The sequence below is a fragment of the Papilio polytes genome, unplaced genomic scaffold (genome assembly GCF_000836215.1).
Source record: "Papilio polytes unplaced genomic scaffold, Ppol_1.0 DF824047.1, whole genome shotgun sequence".
NCBI classification, from domain to species: Eukaryota; Metazoa; Arthropoda; class Insecta; order Lepidoptera; family Papilionidae; genus Papilio; species Papilio polytes.
Genome location: NW_013525157.1, coordinates 3,017,753 through 3,042,443, shown reverse-complemented (window position 1 = coordinate 3,042,443; position 24,691 = coordinate 3,017,753). Strand labels below are relative to the sequence as shown.

At 33.9% G+C, this 24,691-nt stretch overlaps 4 protein-coding genes across 4 annotated transcripts in view; 2 read left to right on the top strand and 2 right to left on the bottom strand.

Annotated features, from left to right (window-relative positions):
- Positions 1 to 338: 338 nt before the first annotated feature.
- Positions 339 to 4,332, bottom strand: LOC106100714 (poly(U)-specific endoribonuclease homolog). Its single transcript, XM_013279710.1, has 7 exons — positions 4,001 to 4,332; positions 2,699 to 3,542; positions 2,065 to 2,176; positions 1,723 to 1,807; positions 1,432 to 1,575; positions 1,209 to 1,297; positions 339 to 696 (listed from the first exon to the last, which is right to left on the bottom strand). The coding sequence occupies exons 1-7, from the start codon at positions 4,059 to 4,061 to the stop codon at positions 463 to 465; spliced, it is 1,569 nt and encodes a 522-aa protein (XP_013135164.1). The 5' UTR covers positions 4,062 to 4,332; the 3' UTR covers positions 339 to 462.
- A 413-nt stretch (positions 4,333 to 4,745) lies between these two features.
- On the top strand, positions 4,746 to 7,338 carry LOC106100470 (protein-cysteine N-palmitoyltransferase Rasp). Its single transcript, XM_013279333.1, has 4 exons — positions 4,746 to 5,358; positions 5,435 to 6,201; positions 6,279 to 6,496; positions 6,682 to 7,338. The coding sequence occupies exons 1-4, from the start codon at positions 5,259 to 5,261 to the stop codon at positions 7,175 to 7,177; spliced, it is 1,581 nt and encodes a 526-aa protein (XP_013134787.1). The 5' UTR covers positions 4,746 to 5,258; the 3' UTR covers positions 7,178 to 7,338.
- A 332-nt stretch (positions 7,339 to 7,670) lies between these two features.
- On the bottom strand, positions 7,671 to 15,331 carry LOC106100819 (DNA helicase MCM8-like). The gene is made up of 16 exons (XM_013279869.1): positions 14,983 to 15,331; positions 14,634 to 14,863; positions 14,397 to 14,484; positions 13,738 to 13,869; positions 13,351 to 13,466; positions 13,176 to 13,280; positions 12,597 to 12,743; positions 11,997 to 12,228; positions 11,134 to 11,276; positions 10,504 to 10,643; positions 9,869 to 9,959; positions 9,672 to 9,793; positions 8,799 to 9,021; positions 8,226 to 8,387; positions 7,788 to 7,982; positions 7,671 to 7,707 (listed from the first exon to the last, which is right to left on the bottom strand). Exons 1-15 carry the CDS (start codon positions 15,215 to 15,217, stop codon positions 7,788 to 7,790), a joined length of 2,361 nt encoding a protein of 786 aa, XP_013135323.1. The 5' UTR covers positions 15,218 to 15,331; the 3' UTR covers positions 7,671 to 7,707.
- A 384-nt stretch (positions 15,332 to 15,715) lies between these two features.
- The window catches only part of LOC106100340 (dynein heavy chain 8, axonemal-like), a 29,843-nt gene continuing 20,867 nt past the window's right edge, over positions 15,716 to 24,691 (top strand). The window contains exons 1-25 of the mRNA XM_013279165.1: positions 15,716 to 16,141; positions 16,220 to 16,330; positions 16,573 to 16,684; positions 16,925 to 17,067; positions 17,174 to 17,375; positions 17,724 to 17,887; positions 18,186 to 18,362; positions 18,542 to 18,645; positions 18,997 to 19,216; positions 19,327 to 19,473; positions 19,563 to 19,702; positions 19,780 to 19,864; positions 20,460 to 20,605; positions 20,786 to 20,930; positions 21,260 to 21,358; positions 21,702 to 21,828; positions 21,938 to 22,040; positions 22,261 to 22,426; positions 22,663 to 22,798; positions 22,881 to 22,992; positions 23,255 to 23,319; positions 23,437 to 23,596; positions 23,708 to 23,840; positions 24,157 to 24,274; positions 24,466 to 24,605. Coding sequence (XP_013134619.1) covers positions 15,818 to 16,141; positions 16,220 to 16,330; positions 16,573 to 16,684; positions 16,925 to 17,067; positions 17,174 to 17,375; positions 17,724 to 17,887; positions 18,186 to 18,362; positions 18,542 to 18,645; positions 18,997 to 19,216; positions 19,327 to 19,473; positions 19,563 to 19,702; positions 19,780 to 19,864; positions 20,460 to 20,605; positions 20,786 to 20,930; positions 21,260 to 21,358; positions 21,702 to 21,828; positions 21,938 to 22,040; positions 22,261 to 22,426; positions 22,663 to 22,798; positions 22,881 to 22,992; positions 23,255 to 23,319; positions 23,437 to 23,596; positions 23,708 to 23,840; positions 24,157 to 24,274; positions 24,466 to 24,605 — 3,579 coding nt within the window. The 5' untranslated portion in view covers positions 15,716 to 15,817. The remainder of the gene's footprint in view (positions 16,142 to 16,219; positions 16,331 to 16,572; positions 16,685 to 16,924; positions 17,068 to 17,173; positions 17,376 to 17,723; positions 17,888 to 18,185; positions 18,363 to 18,541; positions 18,646 to 18,996; positions 19,217 to 19,326; positions 19,474 to 19,562; positions 19,703 to 19,779; positions 19,865 to 20,459; positions 20,606 to 20,785; positions 20,931 to 21,259; positions 21,359 to 21,701; positions 21,829 to 21,937; positions 22,041 to 22,260; positions 22,427 to 22,662; positions 22,799 to 22,880; positions 22,993 to 23,254; positions 23,320 to 23,436; positions 23,597 to 23,707; positions 23,841 to 24,156; positions 24,275 to 24,465; positions 24,606 to 24,691) is intronic.

Here is a 24,691-nt window from a genome sequence, read left to right as displayed (position 1 = left end):
AATTCTCCTTTCCTTAATTTGTCTTTATGATGTTATTTACTACTCTCTAAGGGTACTTTCACTTAGCAGATATGTGCAGGTTGCATCATGATATTTTCCTTTACGTTAAAGCGTTGGATACATGAATAAATGATGACATTCGAAAATAAATAGACATAATTTTATAAAGCGGGGATTGAACCCGAACCTAAAGATTACATGTTCGGTTCGATCCTTTACAGTTATAAATCTGATACTAGTATTTTAAAGGTTGTGGCCGCTTGGATACTTCATCTAAATACTAGACATAGAGATTTCAATTGATGTTTTAAAATAGGTTAAATAATAAGAAGTAAAGCAGTTCGAATTATTTATTGAATGGTTACAAAAGATTACTTTATCAAAGTTTGTGGTTTACTAATTGCCATGGATTTTAACTTGCTACGCAATTTATAGGAATAAAGTTTAAGTGAGGGCAAGTTTTTAAATCTGAGGGAAGGCACTGCCTATGTAATTTTTGCTCCTATATCTAAAGTTATGTGTGAGTATGTTGACATCTTTGTTGGCGAGCTTCAGTCTGCAATCGTCTCCCTCGCGAGTGACGAAACAAAGAGTGTAGAGCGCAATCTCCAGTTCTGGTGAAGTGCCGATGAACATTGAATCTACTGGCTTGTCAACCCCTTGTTGGTTAAAATGTAATTTGATAACGACTCCTTTCTGAAATAGTTAAATGATATAGTCATAATTCAGTTTAGAATAATAAAATCATTTAAGAAAAAAAAATGTAAGTCTTATGCTTAAAGGTTTTGCTTGATTTTTTTAAGAATATATGTGTATGTCACGTACACCGGAATATCGTAAGAGCAGCCACTAGCTCTAAAAATAATGTTTACTTGTCCATGTGTCATAGATGGATAGAACAAGTTATTTTTAAAATGAGATCCGCTAATACCGATAATAATACAATAGACGATTTTGAATTTGCAAATACAATAGTTATAGCTTGACATTATAATACAATGGCTGCAGTTTTTTTTTTCTTTTTGTATAAGTTGGACAGTTATTCTAAAAATGGTCTTTGACCTCCCTTGCGGTATATCTCCGATATTATTAACGCATCAACAGATTACATCAATTTGTACCGCCTATGTACTAATTACTGATGTTAATTGTGAGCAAGAAGCAATGACCTTAGGTTTTATACTTCAATTCTACGATTTAATACTTACATCGTTTAGCTGAACGTATTTCAAATATCCTAAGTAATTTACTCGATTTGCGGACTCTTCTTTCGAAAAGTATATCCAATTGTGTAAACCTGAGAATGTAAAATAAAAATATTTTAATGCTACAAACTCAAAATGAATCATCGTCAGTAAACTATGAAAACAATTTGAAATGTTGAAAACAATTGAATAGATTCGATAGCCAAAGCAAACTTTTTGTTTGTACCTGATACTTCGCCATTTTTCAGCTCGGACACAAAAACATGTTCAAATCCCGAACTGCTGATCTTCCCTTTTCCTCTTGAATATAAGCCAAACCATAGTTGTTTTAGGAAGTCCCGCTGTTTCGCCGGATCGGGAGGAACTTTACCTAAAAAAACGAATCATTTTTAAACTCTTTTATTATCCCTGTATATTAGTTAGTTCACGTATTATTTTCGGTAAAATATTCGGAATAAGGTGAATACAAAAATTACAAGAGACGTGAAAACATGTTATTAACAACTTATGAGATTACCTTTTTCCTTGAGGAAATTCATTAAATGTCGGATAACACTTGTAGACATGATGGCATCCATAAATGCATTTTCTTCTGTTCTCTCCTGGAATGGATTTTTAGTTTTGTATACTAAGTTCTTATCAGTCAATCAATGAAATGTCATACAATTATACACACCGAATTTAACATTTCTATTTTGCCTTCTATTGTCCCCGAAATTATGCAAATAACCCTAATATCAAATATACACTACTTGAGAGATTAACATTCAGCTTTTGTTAATGTAGAATGTAGTAATAGTTATAAAAATGTTTTGATTTAAGAATATTTGTTTGTTTAGAAATACTTAATTTGTCGCACCTGTGACGTTACATATTCGTTAACCAACGTATCTCTTTCGTAATTATCCAAAAGTGGCAAAAACTTTTGAATAGTTGGAATATTCCAAACATCGGATGCTATGTTGAGTAATCTGCAAACAAGGAAAAAATTCCGATATCACATTGTAAACAATTGCTTAACATTCTCTTTATAACAAACGGCGAATTCCAAATTCAGTCCTATAAGGTCATATCAATGACAACGTTGGGATTTAATGGGCAGCATTCATATGCATTCATAACCAACTTCTCAATATTATTTTAGCTATTAGGTATTACTGATACGGACTTAAATATGGAACGTATAAGAATTACCGGCTATTCTCATATAAAGATTTTTGTCGTGTTACTTTTGTTCCTATTAGGATCTACGTTTACACGTATGAGCGAGTAATATACATAACTACTTGTCAAATACGAAGTAATACCACGTTAACATTTTTTTTTTCATATGCGAATACTTTCTATTAAATAGTACGCAGTTTTTATAGATTAAGAACGTACTGATGTAAGTAAACGTGACAGTATGCAATAATTTCCAAAGAAATTGTACGTGTTGTTTGTTAAGTTTGCTTGTTTTTGTGCTGTTTGTTTTGTTAAAAAATGATACTCACGGTTGCGAAGCTTTATCTTCTTTGGAACTTGAGGAGGTTTTCTCTTGAAAATTGATTGTAACGTATCTCGCTGCATTATTCGTATCTTTTTTTAATAATTCTTCGCTAATGGCTTGTAATTCGGCGTCGGTGGCGATATTAGAAGCGCTGCTGCCTTGGTTTTTGTTGTTTAATATTGTACTTGGTAGCACGGGTACTGTTGCCGCTGTATTTTTACCACTATTTGGAACTGTTGGTTTGTGAACAGGGGGCGTGGTTGGTGGACTAGTTGGTAGTTTTGTTGTCCCGCCAACAACGGAGCTGAAACTTGGTATCTTTGGTGTTAGAGATGGCTTAACTGTTGTCCCAATACTAGATCCTTGCAAAATAGAGCTGTAACTCGGTTTTCGAGCATTATTATTGTTGTTGTTGTTAAAGTTATCATAGTAATTTATAAGATCCTTAACGTTTCCTGTTGGTCTATTGTTATCTTGAGGTGGTTTCAAGGTTGGGAACTGTGGGGCGACGTAATCTCTTTTTGGTGATGATGGTGGTTTGACTGCAGGTCCTGATTGAATAGCTGGACTTGGTGTTACCTTATGTTGAGGTGATGTTGTTTTGTGGTCATGTTTTGTTGTTGGCAGTTGCGGTGCAACATAATCCCTCTTTGGTGATTGGGGTTTTGGTGTCGTTCCAGTTACAATATTCAAGCCTTGTGTGGTTCTTGTTTGTTGTAGTGTTGTTGAAGACGGTTTTAGAGATGGATACTCCGCTGAATAATCTCGTTTTGGTGCACTAGTTATTCCTCCAGCTTCATGAAGTAAAAAATCTATATTGGTATTATAGCGTTGCACTTTGCCGATACCTTCAAGGAAAAAAGTGATAAATTTGTAGCTAATTTATATGCATAACTTAAAAGATTTTAATATCACAGTAGCAGAAGTTCATCTTGGAGTAAAAAGAAACAGGTTTGGTTCCTGTTTTGCATTTGTTAAAACTTCTCGATCTTTCAGATAGATGGTAAAATAACCACTATTTATTAAGTTGGTCGTTAGACTGCCTTAATACTTTGACTTCGTTGTATATCGTTATTCTTAGGAAACTTAGACCCTACTCTACGAGCCAAGAACCCAAGTATTCGGACTTAAGTCTGCGTTGATTTACCACTAAGCTAATAGGAATGTGAAAAATTTAAACTAAATACGCACAAAGACTAATGATATTCTACAGAAAACATTATTTATCACTGTTTAGATAATATATTCTTGACCTGTTTCACTCTTCTAATCTTAACAAACAGTATCAATAAAATTTAAAACTTACTTATTCCACATTGTAAAATAAATAAAGTTGATATAAATAAAACTCGTACTCTTGAATCCATTATAAAAGGAAAAACTTAGTGTAATCACTTCAACTCAATAAAAGATCACTGTTTACATTTCAATATTCGGTTAATCGTGATGAACTCCCGTTATAGTTACCTTCTTACGACTAAATTGTTAAAACTAAGTTACTAAACTGATCTTGACTAGATATTACAAAAACGACCGTACTTTGTGAACAGATTGAATGGAATGGAGTGAAGATGAAATGACGAAAACAACATCCGAGAATGAGATCGTAAGTAACTCGTTCAATAAACATTTACAAAGCATAGTGAGACCATGCGCTTACGTCACCGCTGCTCTCACTCGCGGATCGTGGAGTCACGGCCGTAATTTTATTAGTTTGGCTAGGCTAGGTCATAGCTGCTCTAACGCTCGCTCTTACATCAATCTGAAACAAGATAGAATGTGAAATATATGTAATACTTATTTTTATAAATAAAAAGTATTACGCAACTTGTAGTAGTACGACCCTGTAGGTGTTTTTGGGGACGATAGGCTTTAGCATAGCAATTCCAAAAATTAGGAAACATCCCCATTGGCAGCAGACCTTGTTATTAATAGTAACTCAAAATAGGAATACGACTGTTTTTAAGTATATAATAATATACTAAGCTTTCCATGGGGTAGACCAAGAATAGCTAGTTATTTAACTACAGCGATGGCTCGCGATGGCTCAAGGTCTTCCAGGCAACGAGTAGGGTAAAATGGCCCAAAATGATGGGATTGGGGGAAGGGACGATGATTGGATGTACTTCAAAATACACATTTGACATGTCTTTCTTTTGTCTTCTGCAGAATGCAATTTATAGTAAAGTACTCATTCGAATACTTCTTGAAAATTACTTGAGACTTTTCAAATTGAATTTATTTCCTAGATAAATCTTATCGCAGTAATTGAAATTAGATGTAAGTGTGACGAAGTAAATTATGAGATAATCGATTAACATTTTGAAAAACCAATTCCTTCATACTAAGAACTATTTCAAGCATTTCTACCATTAGAGTAGAAGATTAAACTGGCCACACATTCCAATATTTTTGAATTTGACTTTTGACTTAACTTTGACACTTGATAGGAAAGTTTGATTGAATTGAAGTGACAATAATGTTGTTGATGTGAATCGCCGGTAAAATTGAATTACAATGCTATTAACAAGGAACTGAACAATAAAAAACAAAGGGAATTAACAATGAAAACTGCATTAAATACTGTAGAAATATACACTTGTTTTTGTGTATGGACAAGTGCAAATTTATATTCTTTGTTTAAGTTAATCGAGGCTCAATCAGGTAAATATTACATTTAAATTGTATTTAAATATTTAAAGCTTTGATACTAAATAGGTTGTCATTTGTTATCTTACAGAAGTAATTAAAGGGACTAGCGGAGGTATACTTACAATCAGAGATCTCCGACCAGGTTGGAGTTTTATTCAAAGACACAGAGATGTCTCAGATGTTGAATGGAATAGCTGGAAATATTTTATTTATTCGTCATTGGGTTACATGATGTTCCAGTTTATTATATCGGAAGTAATACGTAGATTATCATTACCCATGTTAAAATACTGGTACATTCTGTCAAGTACAATATTCATTGTTTATAAAATGGGAGTCCGACAAATGGTTGTAGTTTTAATACAACCAATATTATATGGTGCTATAATATATATAGGGGGTAATAAACAATGCATTTGGTTCATCAGTTTATTGCTTCTTGGAGGTTACAATTCCTTAAAGTATAAACAATTTTTTTGGAATTACCTGGAACATGAGGAAATACAAGATGAAGAAATTTACCTCATATTATTTAGTGTGGCATGGATTGAATTGAGATGCATTAGTTATTGTATAGATTATATAGAGAGGAGAGACAAGGATGAGATATATAGAATCTCCTTTTGGTATGACATAATAAATATGTTAAGTTACATATTATATTTACCACTTTTGTACACGGGACCTGTTATACTTTATGCAGAATTTGAAAAGAGTCTAAACATCAAGGGTGGACCTCTATGGTTAAGACTGAAACAATTTTTTTGTGATATGCTTGTATACAAACTGTATACATTTATTTTAGATTTTGCATTACATTATATTTATTTTTTTGCTATGCAAGACAATATGGAGGTATGTTTTTATAATTCAATAAGATACTCTAATGTAAAATAATGTACAAATATATAATTAAAACTATTTTCTTACAGTTGATTAGGAAATTGCCAACCATAGCTTTATGTGGCGGAGGACTTTGGATGGGTTTAGAATTTCATATGAAATATGTAATATCATATGGAACCACTACAGCATTTGCAAAGCTTGACAATATAGAAACTCCTCCAATGCCAAGGTGTATTGTAAGAGTTCATATCTATTCACAAATGTGGAGATACTTTGATGTTGGACTTTATCGCTTCCTAGTAAAGTAAGTTGTATAAATAAATATTTTATTTACCCTTCCATGGACAACTTGTAACATATTTTATAATATAAATGGGTATTAGATAGCATGCAATGTTGCTAGTTTGTAAAAATTGTGCATTGAACATGTAATTCTGGGAAAATTTTATTTATGGTCACATTTAATTAATAAATTAATATTGTTCACAGATACATTTACAAGCCTGGGCTCGCTATAATTTCAAAATCAATAAAACTACCAAAAATAGTGTATAAACTGCTTGCCTCACTTGCCACTTTTGTGTTTATATTTATGTGGCATGGGACAATCCAGCATATATTTGTTTGGTCAATATTAAATTATATAGGTATTACATTAGAACATATAGGTAAAGAATTGTCAAAACATGAAAAGTACAACTGGTTTAAGACAAATGTATTAAAGACTGAGAAAATGGAGGCATGCCTTATTGCACTATTATGTACTCCATTGTTAGCACTGTCTGCTATATCTAATTTCTATTTATTCGCTGGATCTGATGTTGGGGATTTATTTTTTGAATGTTTTTTACATCCATCATTGTGGAATTCTTTACTGATTTGTATATCATTATACTGTTGTTGTCATGTTTCTATGGCGTTGGTTGACATGCCATCTAGAAGCGGCAGAAAAACTGTTAAAACATATGACAGTTGTTTATATTAGTATTTTTTACTTCTATTGGATATGACGTAATTATTAATAGTTCCTTTTTATTTTTATCATTGCATTTGAAGTACATACTATTAAATTAAGGTTGTGTTGCTTTACGCTTTTATTGCCTTTATAATTTATTTTGTATACAATAAAGTTATTCTTTATTTTAATGTATTTATTATTTTTTCAATCTGCTCGAAATTTCTCGTGTATGGAAAAAATGCAATTGTGTTATTTATCATAGATTTTTAAGTATCATAAATTGACTATTTTTAACCATGTTCAATATCAATTAGTTTTTATTATCTTTTGCTAATGAGAAAAACTCTTATTTCATTGTGATTTCTAATCATGATATTCTGTGCATTGTGCATAAAATTCAGATAGACCTTTGATTGATAGAAATAATTTAACTCTATTTGTTACTTTTAATACATAGAATTATAGGTGGTAATATCAATAAATAAGCCAAACATTTTTGTGTAACTATAACATTTTATTTTTTACACTTACAATATTTTTTATACATTAAGGCATCTTTAGAATCCATTTCGTGACAAACGAATGGGTGCGCCAGTGTTACATTTAAATGACCATTAAACGTCTCTTAGCGGTGGTGTTACAAAGAGATCAATTGGTAAGTATTGGTAGCTTTGAGTAGTAAATACGAATGTACGTGCATGGCCTCAATAAGTTCACCTGCGTCTCCGGGGACTGCCGCGGCCTTGTGTATTTCTATCATTTCCTTCCTAGTAAATATATCTTTACCTAACTGATGAGATCGCCTTGTTAACGCATCTAAGAATTTCTTCAACTGAAAATATATAATTTATATATATTTAGTAATTTTTTCAATGATATTATTTCCTGGTAATAAATACTTACACATAGCTTACGTAGTTTTGGTAAGGGAATATTTTTTTTTATATTCCCCTTTTGAGTTTGTTACATATGAATTTACAAACCTATCCACCCTCCCTAATAAGAGTGGTTTTGTCAGTTGTCATCGCATATATATTGTAATTCATTAATTTCTGTGTATACTTCATATACTTACTTTACTTCTAGAGCTGATTCCAGAACCGTTTATGGATCTTGAAAGCTCAATGTTTCCGAATTCATCACTGAAAGTGTCCACTAAGCTGTGTTTTATCAAACAGATGACGTCATTCGCGTCGTCTACCGTCGCCTCCTCGCGGAGTTCAGCTCTTGCTCGAGCCTATATATACGAAATAAAACTATCAGGATATTAAAACTTAGAACGAGGAATGGCTTGTTTTTAAATTATCATTACTAATATTAAAGCGAAAGCTTGGATGGATGGATGTTTAAAAGAGTTTATGACTTAGACTGCTGAACGTATATCGATGATTAGGTATAGATGTAGGACATAGTCTGGAAAAACACGTGGGCTATTTTGTTCTTTTTTTTTAAAATCCAGTCAGGATAGTCTGGAAGAACACATATGCTTATTAGTTTTTTTTTTATTTCTACGAGGACAGAGTTGCGACCGAAACTAGTACGTAGTTAATGTAGCATTCGAATGGTAAAGTAATGTCCGTCTCTACTGGTCTTATACTAGTATTTAGGGTTTAGCCTGTAAATACAAGTTTACAGAATAGTAACATACCTGTGTGAGTCGTATACTGGCTTCGAGCTGTCTTGTGGTGACTGGCGCGCCGTCCGCAGTCTGCAGGCGGTGCCTCATCTCCAGGTAGAAGTCGCGCAGCGCGTCCGCCGCCGCAGTACTGATGGCGGGCTGCACGTAACGCCGCGCGTACGCTATATACTTACGGAGCAATACTAGCGGCAGCGGGTCTATCACTTCCCCTGCTTTCAAACGTAGCCTTTTACTGAAATATTGATATTCAACATGTATCTTGTAACTTGAAAACAATAAAGAGGTTTTTGTGTATCTATTTATTTATTTACTAAATTTCACCCGCGACTCCGTCTGCATAAAAAAATAATGAGTAGCCTATGTGTTCTTCCAGACTTCTCTTCACCTATGCCAAATTTTATCGAAATCCGTTCAGCCGTTTAGGCTACAAACTCTAACAAACAACTAAGCTTTCGCATTTATTAAGTATAAGTATTTAATATAAGACCTAATTAGATTTCTATACTCATTTTAATCCCGAAGACAATTTATTTTATACTGTCGTAAATCAAAGATGGCGGCGGATGGAATTTAGATACATTTTGACGCCACCGCCCTATAATGGATATCAAATCAAAGGATTTAAGTAACATATGAAGTAATTACAAATCACAGAAATTACAATACTATACTAAATCAAATAATAATAAAAAAGTACCCTATGTTACTCACTAATAACAGCTTTTTTATGGCGAAAAAATTTAAGAAATACACCTATAAGTTTTTGTGTTATTTCAATATATATAAAAATACAAATGTTTCCTCTTTATAACATCAGTATATATTTGCGAACAAGTCTATTCATTCCTTACGCACAAGTAATATAGCTAAGTTACCTTTTACCTTAGCGATACATCTTGATCATTTTGACTTGCTTCAGTATTAAGATTCGTTTTACTCTTCGATGAGTTTCCTCTACCAGAGTGTCGCGCTAGAACATGTTCTGATAACATCGCATCTATTTTCTAAAAAGAAATAAAACACTGCTATAGGAATAAAAACAAAAATATTAATATTAAAGAGAGAATTTATACACCAACCTCATCTGGTTGATCCAGCAGTATAAACACTAAATCAAATCTTGATAATAACGCCGAGTTTAGTTTCAGATTTTCAGCGACAGTTTTAGCTCTGAAATAGAAAAAAAATGCTGTTATCAGTCGGAAAAGGATCTGAGAATTTTTACTTCATGTTAAATCAAATCTTATTGTAAATTTATTTATTTTTCGTAAATTGTAAAGTTCTTGTCATAGAATTTAGACTTGTATCAATTTAATTTTGTTACAACAATAATCTGTCGTACTTCAATAGCAATAGAATCAATGTTATTTATGCATAAGAATTTAAAAATTTCACAAATATCAGCAATAAAATAAAGTTTTTATTATTTGATGCGGATGAAAGGGCACGGAAATAGCTAGTTTGTATAATAAATGTGGATTTGAGTATGTAAGTTGACGAACAAACTTGTAAGATTCGTGCTGTCTAAGGACAAGGAAGTGCAGTTATGAGTGGGTGCATTAAAAAGGAGGGTGAATCGGTATCTAGCGCGTATCTATCCTTCGACCGCGTCTAATTAGGTGGAATCGTGGTCAAGGGCTGGTTTATTTATGTTAAAAAAAACGACCGACCTCAAATAGAAGGCGAAGATAGAAAAAGTGTGTATGTATGAGACCTGTTGTATGAGCCCGAGGCGGGGTTGGCAGCGGCCAGCAGCGTGGCGCGCGCGGGCAGGCTGCACACCACGCCGCCCTTGGCCACGCTCACGCGCTGCTGCTCCATCGCCTCCAGCAGCCGGCTGTGGTGCGCTCCCATCTACCACACCCCTAATAAACTAGCGGTTCCTCGCCACTTCGTCCCAGTCAAATTAAAACGTAATAAAACATATAGCCTATGTTATGATAAATTACCTTTCTAGTGATCAAAGATTTTTTTAAATCGGCCTATTATTGAAATAACACAAATGGTACTATGGTGTATAAAGCACCAATAGCCTAATGGTTTAGGGTAAGGACTACCGATCTTGCGGTCGAAGGTTTGAATCCTGCCATTCGACTATTGTCGTAAACTATATCCTAGCACAAGCCTAGAACTTTGTAGGAGTGGTTAAAGGAAATATAAGTAAATTTATATTTAAATATTATAGTGAGGTGGTGATGACGATGGGTAAGCATGAGCGAGGATGTGTAAAGATATGTAAGGATGTGTAAGGTTGGATGAAGATGGGTCAGGATGTATGAAGATGTGTGAAGAAGTGTCAAGATGTGTAAGGGTTTTGAAGATGGGTGGGGTGTAGCGTAGTTACCTTATCCAGTTCATCAAGACAGCAGACGCCGCGGTCGGCCAGCACCAGCGCGCCGGCCTCCAGCGCAAAGTCGCCGCCGGGCTCGCGGCCCAGCGACACCGTCAGCCCGCCGCCCGACGCGGAAGCGCCGCACACGTACACGCCTGCAAACACGAAAACACGCAAACACACATTTATATACTTACTAGCTGTTGCCCGTAACTCCGTCCGCGTGATATTAAAAAAAATTGATTAGCCTATGTGTTCTTCCAGACTATCCTCTATATCTATACCAAATTTCATCGAAATCCGTTCAGCGGTTTAGGCTGCAAACTCTAACAAACATCCATCCATCCATCTAAACTTTCGCATTTATGATATTAGTATGAAGTATGATTTATCAATTATCATTTTACATAATACACAAAAGATCATATAATAAGCTTTAAAATCTTATAGCGGTGGGAACAAAGCGCTTTTAACTTATATTTTTCATTCTAAATATGCATTATGACAAGATTTATAGTCATTTCTTAAGATTATGAAGCTAGAAAATTAAGACCTTAAAATTGCATTATTAAGTAAAAGATTTAAATGATGTGGTAATACATAACTGTTAAACTGAACTTATGGTATCCTTCGCGGTTGTAATCCTAAATTCACAAACGCATGGCAAATTCCACGGTTTGACTGCATATTGATTCAACGATAAACCCGGTTCACACTAGGCTAGTACAGTTATGTGAGCCAGTCAAAGATTGTATGAACTCACTGACGCCAGACATATATAATGCCAATTGAATATCAGTCCAGTTTTGAGTGCTACTGACCAACTGGACTGGCCAGATGTAAACAGTGCACAATGATTTTGATCGGAATCTCACCTCGTGGCGCTGCATGCGCCGCAGCCTGCAGCAGCTGGGACTTCCCCAGGCCGGGGTCGCCCACCACCAGCACGTGGGGGTGCGGCCGCGCCCCCGCCCCGCCCTCGCCCTCCCCCTCCGCCCCGCCCAGCAGCCCCAGCACCAGCCCCGCCTTCACCGCCTCGTGACCAAATATCGACGGACATAACGAATGTACCAACAATCTAAATACATCCTCAGATGCGTGGATTTCCTGAAATATTCATTCTAGACTTTAATGTCTTGTGAATTTTATCTTACTATCAAAATACTGGAACAATAACTTTCTATTTCTTTCAATTTTTTTTAAAAAAAAAGAGAAAATGTACAAATGCATGTTTTACTAGTTTTTGCTTGCGACTTCGCGCGAAATTATGTATAGTCCGATAATAAATATAGTTTATGTTAGTCAGTGATAAAGATTTCTAATAGCAATAGATTTTTTTTAAATCGGACCAGTAATTTTTGAAGTTATTCGTTACAAACCAAAACACAAATCTTTTAACATTACTAAAATATGAAACAGGTAAAAACTTTCACATAACTAATCATATTTAAAGATAAAAAATATATGTAATTGACCTGTATAGCATAATAATCTTTCAACGTGAAAGAGAGTGTGGGGTTGCTGAGGTTCCGCTGGCTGTGCACGGAGACTGCCTCCAGGTACAGCTGCAGCAGGCGCGCCGCCCGCCGCCCGTCCTCCCCGCCCTTGCTCTCTCCACGCACCTGCAAATAATCATTAAAAATCTTTAATACTCATTATAATTTTGACAGTCATTAAACATTTGATATTCATTAAAATTATGACATTCATTAAATTTTTGGTATTCATTAAAAAGTTGACATATTTATTAAATTAAACATTTGATATTCATTAAAATTATGACATTCATTAAATTTTTGGTATTCATTAAAAAGTTGACATATTTATTAAAATTTTAATATTAGCTTCTAGTAGTCCGTCTGATTAATACAGAATATTTTTTTAAATACATATGTTATAAATGGGTTTGTATATTTGTCAATTCCTTAATGTCATCCTGTACTTTAAACACTGCATAGATTTCAACAAGTGTGATGTCATTAAATTTGTATACTTCTACCAAATTTTAGTGGTAAAGTAGGTTTTTTCTAATTAACATAATAACATGGTTATACCTGAACAATCCCAGTAACAGAGAGCACATCCCCGGGACACGCTGTTCCAACTAAATCACCCTGTAGTTCTATTTCAACACTTCTTGGTATAGTTCCGGAAACACTCTAAAATTAAATAAAAATTGAATTTCTAAAAGAATGGTCTAAGGATGCTTTCGAAGGATAAATTATGCACCTGAGACTGAATCTCTTGTATTTTAGCGACTTGCCAATCAGTTGTGTTGGTGAAAGGGGACGACTGCAGCGTATCAAACTTGTGTCCACTTTGACAGCTTTGACAGAAGTTTGGAGCTGAAAAGATATATTTATTTAACTTTAAATAAGCAAAGCACCAGTTTGTGAATATAGTTACTATTGCGATATTCCAATTGATGCCAAATGCCAAAAAAATAGTAAGTACATATGAATAAAAAAAAACTAGTGGTCCAAGCATTTCTCCAGACAATCCTGTTCATCTCTGCCAAGTTGTATCAAGAACCATTCAATGGTTTAGAGTGCAAACTCTAACAAATTTGCATCCATCCACACTTGCACATTTATAATATCAGTAAGATTGTTTTACCTGTAAATATTCCTTGTGGTTGTATAACGACTTGTATATTATGACAACTGGTGCATTCAAATGCCATTGAAGTGCAAATAAGACCGACACTACCAACTCTGATAACTGTACCTTTGATAGTCACTAATTTTCCTGAAATGATAGTTTAAACCATGTTACTTTTTGGTCACTGTAAACTAGAAAGTATAAATATTGAAGACCAAAGAAAGTATGCATGGATATTGTGAAAGAGGATATGCTGACAGAGATTTATGGAAAGGTTCATTCTGTGCCAACCCTCTGTAGGGATAAGGGCAGGTTGATGATGATTATTGTTGAGTCTCTTTTAACATTTATACAAAATGTTATTAGCCATTGACATGGAAAAAATAGAAGAATAATTTCGTATAAATTTATTAACGATCATCATTATCAACCTGCCCTTATCCCTAAAGAGGATCAGCACAGAATGTACTCTTCCATACAGCATATCCTCTTTTACAAAATTCATGCATACTTTCTTTGGTCTTCAATCTTTATAGTCATCCAAATTTAATTTTAATACTTTCTAAGAAGACAAATCTTTAACAATTCATGGGGTTGGCAAAGACCACAAACTTCTACTTAATAATCTTGATAGACATCTCTCACAAGTATTTAATAGTTATAAAATGACTTACCAAAGTAGTTAACTTTCAAATTAGCTATAGGTATAACTGGTTGATGATTTAAAATTCTTACTTTAATTTTCGACTCACACTTCAGATTCTGTAAAAAATAAAAATTTACTTCTATTAAGCTAACAATAATTATTCAACAGTTTTATGTAGCAAGAATAGTTATGTAAAATGTTTTTTTAGACCTCAAAAGTCCTAGAACAATGATGTAAAAGATAAAATGATGTTTCTAATACTAACCTCATGTAAACAGTACTCTAGTAAATGTAGTGTGTTTTCAGGCATTTCAAATAAATCATTTTGAAATGATGGCCAATTAGTATTGAAATCTGTGTCTTCTAACATCATTTGCATATCAAGTGGCACACTTCGTGATTGGTCAATTTTTTCCAAATCAAATAAACTTCTATTTTTGAGTATAAAGGTCTTGAAGCAATTGACATGTTTTAAAGTATCTGGTTTAGTTTCTTCTGAAATAAATGAATGAAATAATTTTAAAACTTAGTTATAATGATGCATATTCTTTTTTGTTATGATTTAAATTAAAATAAAATGTAATCTTATGATTTATATGGATGTATTAAATTACCTTCGGTCGGGAAATATAACTTCCAAGTGTCATTTTGATGATCTTTACTTACAGCTATCACCAGAGGTATTTGATTAGCTGGTGCCCGCGAAGATGCGACGGAATTATGCGATATCTGTTGTGATGTTGAAGGTTGATTTATACTCTGATTTGCAGCGGTAGAATTATTGCAGGTACTCCTACCGCGAGGACGGTACCAATTACTCCTATATCGTCCTCTCCAACCTCGTCGCATATTTAAACAAATGTAATACACTAACAATAGTTCCTTGTGACTATAATTCACTTATAAGACAAACACTTGAAAAACAACTTGTTTATTTACAATGTATCGTTTTTCATGCCTAAATGGGAAAGACTTTAAGGCTGGAAGAGATAAATCCCTTTTATTTAAGTTAAGTTATATTATTTAATAGTTTTAATTTCCCGCGTCGATACAAAATAATGAATTTGACATTGACAATGACATTTCACATTTTTAAAATTAACACTACCTGTCTTTTCTGCATTGCATATAAGGTCTTTAGCCGTCATTGTGGAATTGAATTTTAAATAAACGCTGGTATACGTTTAAAGAACAATTTTTACGGACTTTGGGGAACATCAAAGTTAAGATTCTATTAACGGTTTACGAAAAACATAAGGAACTTTTCAAGCAATGTTAATTAAATAATATATAAAGTTTTCTATTTAAAATTCGAACATAAAAAATGATAATTTGAATAACGTCATATTTAATTATTCAATTCAATTTACGCCACTGCTTGTTCTTAGTTACATAATTTATTTTTGTAATTAATTATAGTACAATTGTGTAAAGTTAGTTTTAGAAACTATGTCTGATGATGTTGACAAACCTGCTCCTGAAAATGTGGAAACGGTTCAGGTTGAGGGTGCTCAGGCATCCGGAGATGCTGAACAGAAGGCGGAAGACGTCGAACATACTGCCGTGAAAATAGATGAACTCTCAAAAAAATATTCAAGAGAAAGACGTCCCACACTAGAGGCTGACGATAGTGATGAGGAGCGGGTAGTCGTGGATCGCACTGCTCTTGAAGCTATTTTGGATGTCAGTTCCAGACTGAAGGACATTCAGAAAAAGAGTAGAGTTTCAATGAGCACTCTTGCTCTTGGCCACGAGTCTTATAAAGACAAGCAAGTAAATAAATTTGATAATTAGCAATAAAATTGTTTTATTTTACTTTTTGCACCATTTACACAGATAGTTTTTTTCTAGGCGAAAGCTAAAGAAGCTCGTAGCGCCCGCATGGGAGGTATAAAAACACAGCACAGATTTTTGCTCGAAAATGCTGCCTCCATAATAAACAAGACTCCAGAATACGTATTGGTAATTCATGTCCAATGTATGAGTTCTAGTTTTTTGCCATAATGGAATGAAGATTTTGCAATACAAAGCCCAGATTCGGTATCATACTAAAGGTTTATACGAGATTCTAGACCTAATCAACTTAAAAAAACCCTCGTCGAATAGACAATCAGTTGTAAAAGAATTCATAGCTTTTTCTTCTTTTTTAATCGATTATAAGTGGCAGTGCCAGTACGTATTGCTAATTTTTAATATTCTTACAGGAGGGTGTGTTTGATGCAGACGTTCACATCGACATATTGGATAGTGCTGTTGCTGAGGGCGGCAGAAATTGTATAGTTTTGTGTGATGCGTTGTTGCCACCTCTAAAAATGGGTAGATATTAAATTATCGCTTGGTTTTATTGGAACTTTTTAGGCGGCTTGATGTTCGAGTATACTATTTATGTATGCATTTTAGTTTTAATTGAACGATAGCCTAATTAAACGGCTTAACTATTGTCATTAATTAGTCTTCTTTAAAGTATTTAGGAGTAGTCAGTCAAAATTGTTTGGTCTCCATAAAATCAAATGTATTGTAACGTATGCATGTTGATTAGTACTTTGCGTTAATTAGAATCTGGCCGCTTCGTACCAAATCAAAAGACATGGATGGAACGAGCATACATATCGGATACATCCACAATACCCGTGCAGGGACGATGCGTGGCGATGTACAGAATCAAGAACAAAGCTATTGATGTGAAAAATGTTGCAGATGTAATTATATTTTACATTTCTTTATAATTCTACATCCAAAAAAATCATTTCGTAATAATGTGTGTGAAAATCATTTCTTCAGAACTTTAGATTATTTTTATTTCAGGATTATTATTTAGTACACATTGATATAAGTTCGGAGAAGGACAACGTAGTATCCGGTATATACAAAACAATGGTACAAGTGTACGTACCCGCGTTAAAAGAATGCCAAGCTTGGGGTGATCTCAACCCTCCCAATCCAAGAAGTGGAGATATAATTCCGTCATACATTTCCAAGATTATGTTGTTTATAGATTATCTTGAAAGTAAGCTAAATTACTTATTTAAATATCATTATCCAGTAAGTTATTATGGGAATTTAAATACGAAGAACAGTTTCCGTCCTTTCTTCTCACGTATCGTCATCTTTACTAAACTATAAAGGGGAAAGATTTATATATTTGGATTTTTTGTATGTATGTACATATTTGATTCACGCAAAAACTACTGGGCCGATTTTAAGAAAGGTGTGAGTTTCATAGGCTATATTTTTTAATTTCACGCAGGCGAAGTCGCGAGCAAAAGCTAGCAATAAATATTATTGTCCAGCTTTTTATAGGAAAAAAACAAATGGTCTTTGTACTTATTTCTCACATTTGTAATAATTTTTAAAGAAACGAAAATTGATCTCGACTGCTGCACGATATTCAAAATAAACTATATGTTGTATGAGGACGAACTATCAGATCAAGAGAAGATGAAACACGCTATTACTAAAACTAACGTATTAGAAGAAATCTGCAAATTTGTTAAGCAATGGATGAAACAGATTACAATGGTAAAATAAGTAGAAACATCATATGATTAGTCTTAAGAAAATTTTTACGCTTTTTTGGTTGGTACAATGAAAGTTTTGAGTCTTCAGCACCACAAAAAAAATATTTATTTAACTTGTGAGAAACGGTCTTTACCTATTAAATGTTTTGTCATAGATAAGGCCTTAATTTTATAGTAGAAGAGACAACGGGTGATATGTCAAGTTTATAGAACATCAATCTTTGAAATACTAACCAACGCTGTAATTACCTTCAGCTCTTATTTGAGCGTCATTATCAAATTGTCCGCCTTTTTCCCAGGTATTGGTACAAAGTCAGCAGCTGCGACGTGAGCCGTCCAACATTGGCCCGCTCGCTGAACTGGACTATTGGAGGCGTCAGCTAACGACTTTCACGTCAATAATAGAGCATATCAAGAGTGAAGCATGCCAAATGTACATCCATACACTTATAAGAGCCAAATCTAAGCTTATCAAGGTAATATAATTGAATTTTAGTAAATTCACGTGGACGAAGTCGCGGCCAACCTAGTGTTACTATATTCCTGTATCAGTAACGAAGATTTTTAAGCATATCGGGAGTCATTCAAAGTGATCCATCTCTAAGTAACTAGTTGTATGTAGCTGCTATTGTATTTCATCAATTCTTCGTTTTAGAAATGGCGATTACTAGATAATCAAGTTACGGACTATTATAACGAAGCTAATGATAATGTGAAGTATTTATACGCTTTGGAAAAATACTGCGAACCGTTGTATAGGTAATGTTGGGTTTAGTATTACCTACATATAATAAAATTGGAGTGTCTGTTTGTAAAATCAAAAGAAAAAACCCAGATTTCGGAAAGAAGAAAAATATTGTATACTGTCTGTATGTTCGCAAGCCGTGTTTGTTCCGGGTAATCTCCGAAATAGCTGGGTCGATTTCGACCCGACTTATACTGAAGGGTAGCTGACGTTGATGGGCATATTATAGTATTTTTTTTATATCCGCGCTGTCAAAAAGGCGTAAATGGTGATACAAATTTGCGCTAACGTAGTTTAACCAGCGACAGCTCGTTATTACATAATATCACTACTTTGTAGAAGTTGTCAATTCTTTTGTAATATAGATGTGATCCGGTAACCATGCATCAACATATACCAGGCTTGTTGTACACGGTGCGAATGATTTTTGCGACATCTCGCTACTACAACACAACCAAACAGATATCTACGCTCCTGGTCAAAGTCACCAATCAGATCCTCAACATGTGCATGGACTATTTGACTAAGAAAGGCAAAAAGACGATCTGGAATCAGGATAAGCAAAACTTCATTAAGAAAGCGAGGGTATTATTTTTTGTAATAAATTTGATTAGAAACACTACAATTATAAACACACACAAAAGAAAATGTTATAATTATTTTAACGTACTATAAAGTTTAAATTACTTTTTCAGCTTTGTCTGAGTCTATACAGCTTTTATCGTGAGTGTTATGACGAGACGCAAAAGGAGATGATGGCGGCAGCTGACGAGAGACCCTTCGATTGTTCAGAAATGTACATCTTCGGAAAATTTGAAACTTTCCGGAAACGTTTATTAAAAGTAACACAGATATTTACTGGATGTTTAATCATAATTCAATAAAGTTAATTTAAACAGCAGCGTATATACTCAATGAATTTCTTTTGCAGATAATAGATTTATTTCAAACGTATATTACTTATTATGTTTTGAATAAAACGACTTTAGAAGGCATCGAAGAGTATGCAGCGAATTTTAACAAGCTTTTTAAAACGATCTCATCTAAAACATACGATGCTTTAGATCACAGGTTGGAACATAAAATATTTTAAAACAATTTCAATGTTAGAAATGTTTCTATATGGATTTGGCATGTTTGGTTTTCAGGCGACCAGATTTCGATAAAGATTACAAGAGTTATAAAGACCATGTGGCCAATCAGGAGCTGTTGTTGGAGAATTTTATGATAAATGTATGTTATAAGTATTACAAACAACAAATAAGTGGTTTATGTGATATACTTAAAGTACAGTGGTAGTGCCCGCTTTAACATCTTAGCACGAATGGGCCGGCACGCCCGGTGTAATACCACGACCACACAGAAGACAAGCGTGAAGTGGAAGTAATTCCGTGTTTCGTCTAATGAGTGTGGTGCCGGAGGTCTAATTTAAAAGCCCCTTATTTCTTACCAACCTTTTCTCATAAGGAGAGGATGGGGAGGGGAAGTGGATTTGACAGTGGAGGAGATGAAGGATAGGAAGGGGAAATATCCCCTTTATGTGCGTCTCCTCCTCCGTCGGATAAGGGTAGGCAACGCATCTGCAATTGCGGATGTCTATGGGCAGCGGTCGCTTCGCCATTTTGGCGGATTCGGGTGGCCGCTTGCTCGTTTGCCACCTTATGTTATAAGTACTTTAAATTTTGTAGGTTAGGTTTTGAGAAGACTCAAAAGGAGAACTGTTTATTTCCGTCCCAGTTACTTGGTATCGTAACTCGGTAGCAGGTTTCCTCAAGTTAAATTAGTTACCACTGGTGTTACTATTGTTTGATTTGCATTTTTTTCGCAGAGCGTGAACTTATGTCCGACAACTGAAATTGCTTTAAGCTTATTGAAACGCTTTGAGAAATTAAAACTGGACTGTTTATATTTGGAAGATCAGTATTACGATTCGATACGTAATTTTACTGCGGAAATTGAAAACATTCGTGACAGGTATAGAATAACGACAATTATTATATTATTATTATTATATTAATATCTTAATATTATATTAATATCTTTCTCTCGCTCTATTCCTTTTTCACTGTCTCCCTCACCGACTAGTATTCCATATGGTAGGATCTATTTCCCCTTTGGCTTATCCTCGACACCATTTTAATCTATTTTTTCAAGGTACAACGAAGAAAGAGAAAATCCTGAATTGCCGAGGAATATGCCGCCAGTGGCTGGTAGAATAATGTGGATAAGATTTTATAATAAAAATATTAAATTACCAATGGAAGAGTATAAAAAGCATCACGAAGTTATCACTCATATGGTAAAGCTATTTAATTTTATCTGTCTAATGACATTAACATAAATAAATTAATGATATATAGAAAACATATTATCTGATATGACGGAATGATATAAAGGAATATGGAGTAACAATTACGTAGGAAACGAATAATTGTTGTAAATATAAAATACTCTTTATTTAGTGAAGGTATAATATTTTTTTTTATTTTATTTATTTATTTATAGATAACTTACAGCTAAGTTACAAAAAATAGTAAAACAAACGAAAACTGAAGGATAATTACAAGTTATCGCAGCTAGAAATGGCTAGATATTTGATAACATAATAAATTGTTTAATTTATTTCAGAATACTCAACGATGCATCAAACTTTATAACGTCATGAGAATCGTATTTACTGAATTTGAATTAATTTATCATAGCGCTTGGCAAGAAAATGTAGGACAGGTAAATGATTAAAATTTAAAAGATTTTATATTATAACATAGAATAACGTGGGCTGGTTTTAAAGTTTAAAAGATACTAGCTTTCGCCCGCGACTCTGTCCGTGTGGAATTAAAAAACAAAAGTGAGCAGTTTAAGTTATTATAGACTATCCTCTACGCCCACCAAATTTTATTTAGATCCGATCAGACGTTTAGGCTACAAACATCCATCCATCCAATCATCTAAACTTTCGTATTTATAATATTAGTTAGAATATTGAAAAAGATTGATGGTAATCTTCGAAGACAAACTAAAAATATAAAAGTCGGTAGATTTAAAATTCATCACTATTTTGTCTTACCAGGTGAGGTTGGGTTTAATTGCTCCTTTGCTGATTCGACACCCGCTCACCAATTTGTACGTTGTAAATTTTAACGTTTACATACCGGAATGTATCAGGGAGGTTGAATATATGTGGCAATTGGAATTAAGTAAGTTCACAAGTTATTTAAGTAAATAATCTATGTAAAATTGGTAAACATTTCACTAATTTAAGAATTCAGGTTCTTTGTTAAGTTTTTAACTTTACTATTATTGTAGGTGTTCCCGACGCAGCTCAAATAGTAGCATACTGTAAAGACAGAATTTTCTCCAACTTTGAACGTATAAAAGCATTAGTCGATAGAAATGATAAAATACGAAGGTGAGTTTTTACTAAGCAATAATTAAATAAAATAAATTTAAGCGTCTATAGCCTAATGGTTTGGGGTACAGACTACCGTTCTTAGTCTAGGGTTCGAATCCCGCCATTCGACTATTGTCGTGAACCATATCCTAGCACAAGCCTTAGAGCTTAGTTGGAGTGGGTAAAGGAAATATTACTAAATCAACAAAGTGTAAACTAATGAACCTCCCTTTTACAGGAGTATGCCTAAGTTATATTTACCTCTACTACGGGCGCAACTTATTAAGATGGAAAAAGCTTTCCAACCTGGACTCTCTACTATTACATGGACTTCGTTAGAGATTCCAGCATACTGTGACAATATATCCGAAATAATGGATGAAGTCGACTTATTCGTTAAAGAGGTATGTTGTGTGTTAAAGACATACGAGGAAGTATAGTCTGTTAATTTTGTTCTGGTGTAGTAATTAAATTGTCTACTTAGTTAGATTTTAACTTATAAAGTTAGATAGCGTCATGAGAATAGCGTAGGCTGTCATGGTAGCAATGTAAGATCGCTACTCTATCCACTATCCCTTCATGAGATATAGCAAATAAATTGCTCCATCTTTCGTATAATTGAATGAAATTTTATTGACAGGTTACAGACATGAAAGAGGCTCGTATAGACGAAATTCTAAAGTCCATAGCAAGTACAATGTTAGTCTACTTACCAGTAAACGCGGTTGATCCTAACATATTCTATGAAGAAAATTTAGTAAGGCGTGATGAGATAGGTAAGATGCACTAATTATAATCATATTTAAGTATGTAGTGTTTCACTAAGAGCTGAATAATGTAATATTACATTATTTGTAGCGCAAAGTCTGCAGCAGAAGTCGTGGAACGCAGAATTAGCTGTTATAGAACTTATTAACAAATTTTTAGGCAGTGTGCCTGCGCAAGCTATAAAAGATCTGAAAGATAAATGGTAAATTTCAAACAGTTTGATTTTTGTTTATTTTAAACGAGCTTTCGCTCACGACTCCGTCCGCGTGGAATTAAATAAAAACAAAATTAAGTAGCCTGTGTGTTCTTCCAGGCTATCCTCTACATCTATACCAAATTTTATCGAAGTCCGTTCAGCCGTTTAGGCTACGAACTCTAACATCCATTCATCCATCTAAACTTTCGCATTTATAATATTAGTATGAAATATATTGACTAAAGTCAACATCATACAAATATTTCAGGTTAGATCCCGATAAAGCGTTGAAACCTGTAACTTCAGCGACTAGAGTTTTTCCTGAAAATGCTGGTATGTTTTTTATCATTGCAATTACATAAATTAAGAGAATACTTGAAATTTCAAATAACGAATATGTGTAAACATTTTATTCTTAAGGTAATGACATAAGTAATCATTATTTTATAGCTTTCTTAGAGATAGAAAACCCCGACCGTTTTGAAGTGACACCTACTCTTAATGAGTGTAATGAGTTATTCGCATATTTTGCAACGAAATGCTTAGAATCACTTATCAAGTGTACAAGACAAAGTCTCGATGTATTGAGGAAACGTGCTTCTGTCTCTAGGTAATGATATTTTTTAGTATCATTCATATCATAAAAGTATTAGATGCTACCAAGTTATAACAAAACCTAAAAGCGAAATTAGTCTTCAAGAAATCATATACTGTGTTTCAGTTTTTTGACAATGACCACCGATCCCGAGGAACAGAAGAAATTGAAGCCGCTAATGTTAACGATGATGTATCTGCAGATACCGAGAATTCTAATCAAACCCACTTTAGAGGAAGTGCAATCTGCGTTTTCACAAGTAAGAGATATTTTAGTTTCATTATTGTATTTTGACTGTAAATTTCTACTGTATTGTATTCCCCAAAAAGTGTCACTGCAGCGGAATTAGCAAACAAGTTAACATGTAGAATAATCATTATCCTACTCCCGTAGGGTCGGCGCAACAGGTTTTTGTCCGCCACATAACAATCATACGTCATCTCAGTCATCACTCCCTTTTTAATCATGTCACCTTTCACGCAATCCATTCATCTCTTTTTAGGTCTACCTCTACTTCCACACTCGTAACTAACGTTCTCCTTGTAACATATAGAATAATAATAACATTTTTGTAGGTTGTTTTAAACTGTATCATGGATATACATCGTAACGTATACATGTGGGGACAACAAGATCAAATTAATAAAATGAGGTCTGCAGGCGCTTCGTTAACAATTACAAGAAGCATAAGCGGTAAATCTTAATTTTGTCTACAAAATACATATTAAAAAGAACCTTTGTTCATTTATCATGTCATAAACACACACACTATTTCCATCCCTCTCAGGCACTTAAAAATAAACAGAGATAGCATAATATTATACCTATATTTATATCGTCAATTTCTTTTGGTTTTATCTCTTTATTCTTCTGTGGTGCTATAGGGTCTAGATCTGGCTCAAGTTTAGGTGGTGTAAGGAGCTACTTCCGAATGGTGTCTGAACACAAAGATATCGTGAGAGCTGTGATGGCGCTACAAGGAATGATGTACATGTACAAGCCAGATATTGAAAAGTTATTACAAGTATGTCACTTTGTATTAAGTTTTTTTGATCTAGTTTTCGATTCTTCCTTGATAGTTCAATTGTTATTTAAACTGCAATTCTCTCT

Excerpts from the sequence above, each read along its gene's own strand:
- LOC106100714 (XM_013279710.1), bottom strand. The coding sequence starts at position 4,061 with ATGGATTCAAGAGTACGAGTTTTATTTATATCAACTTTATTTATTTTA. Across the intron at positions 2,177-2,698 it reads GAAGATAAAGCTTCGCAACC|ATTACTCAACATAGCATCCG; the intron begins GTGAGTATCATT and ends CCTTGTTTGCAG. Across the intron at positions 697-1,208 it reads AATACGTTCAGCTAAACGAT|AAAGGAGTCGTTATCAAATT; the intron begins GTAAGTATTAAA and ends TAACTATTTCAG.
- LOC106100470 (XM_013279333.1), top strand. The coding sequence starts at position 5,259 with ATGAAAACTGCATTAAATACTGTAGAAATATACACTTGTTTTTGTGTA. Across the intron at positions 6,202-6,278 it reads CTATGCAAGACAATATGGAG|TTGATTAGGAAATTGCCAAC; the intron begins GTATGTTTTTAT and ends ATTTTCTTACAG. Across the intron at positions 6,497-6,681 it reads CTTTATCGCTTCCTAGTAAA|ATACATTTACAAGCCTGGGC; the intron begins GTAAGTTGTATA and ends TATTGTTCACAG.
- LOC106100819 (XM_013279869.1), bottom strand. The coding sequence starts at position 15,217 with ATGCGACGAGGTTGGAGAGGACGATATAGGAGTAATTGGTACCGTCCT. Across the intron at positions 9,794-9,868 it reads TGCTGGATCAACCAGATGAG|AAAATAGATGCGATGTTATC; the intron begins GTTGGTGTATAA and ends ATTTCTTTTTAG. Across the intron at positions 8,388-8,798 it reads CCAGTATACGACTCACACAG|GCTCGAGCAAGAGCTGAACT; the intron begins GTATGTTACTAT and ends TCGTATATATAG.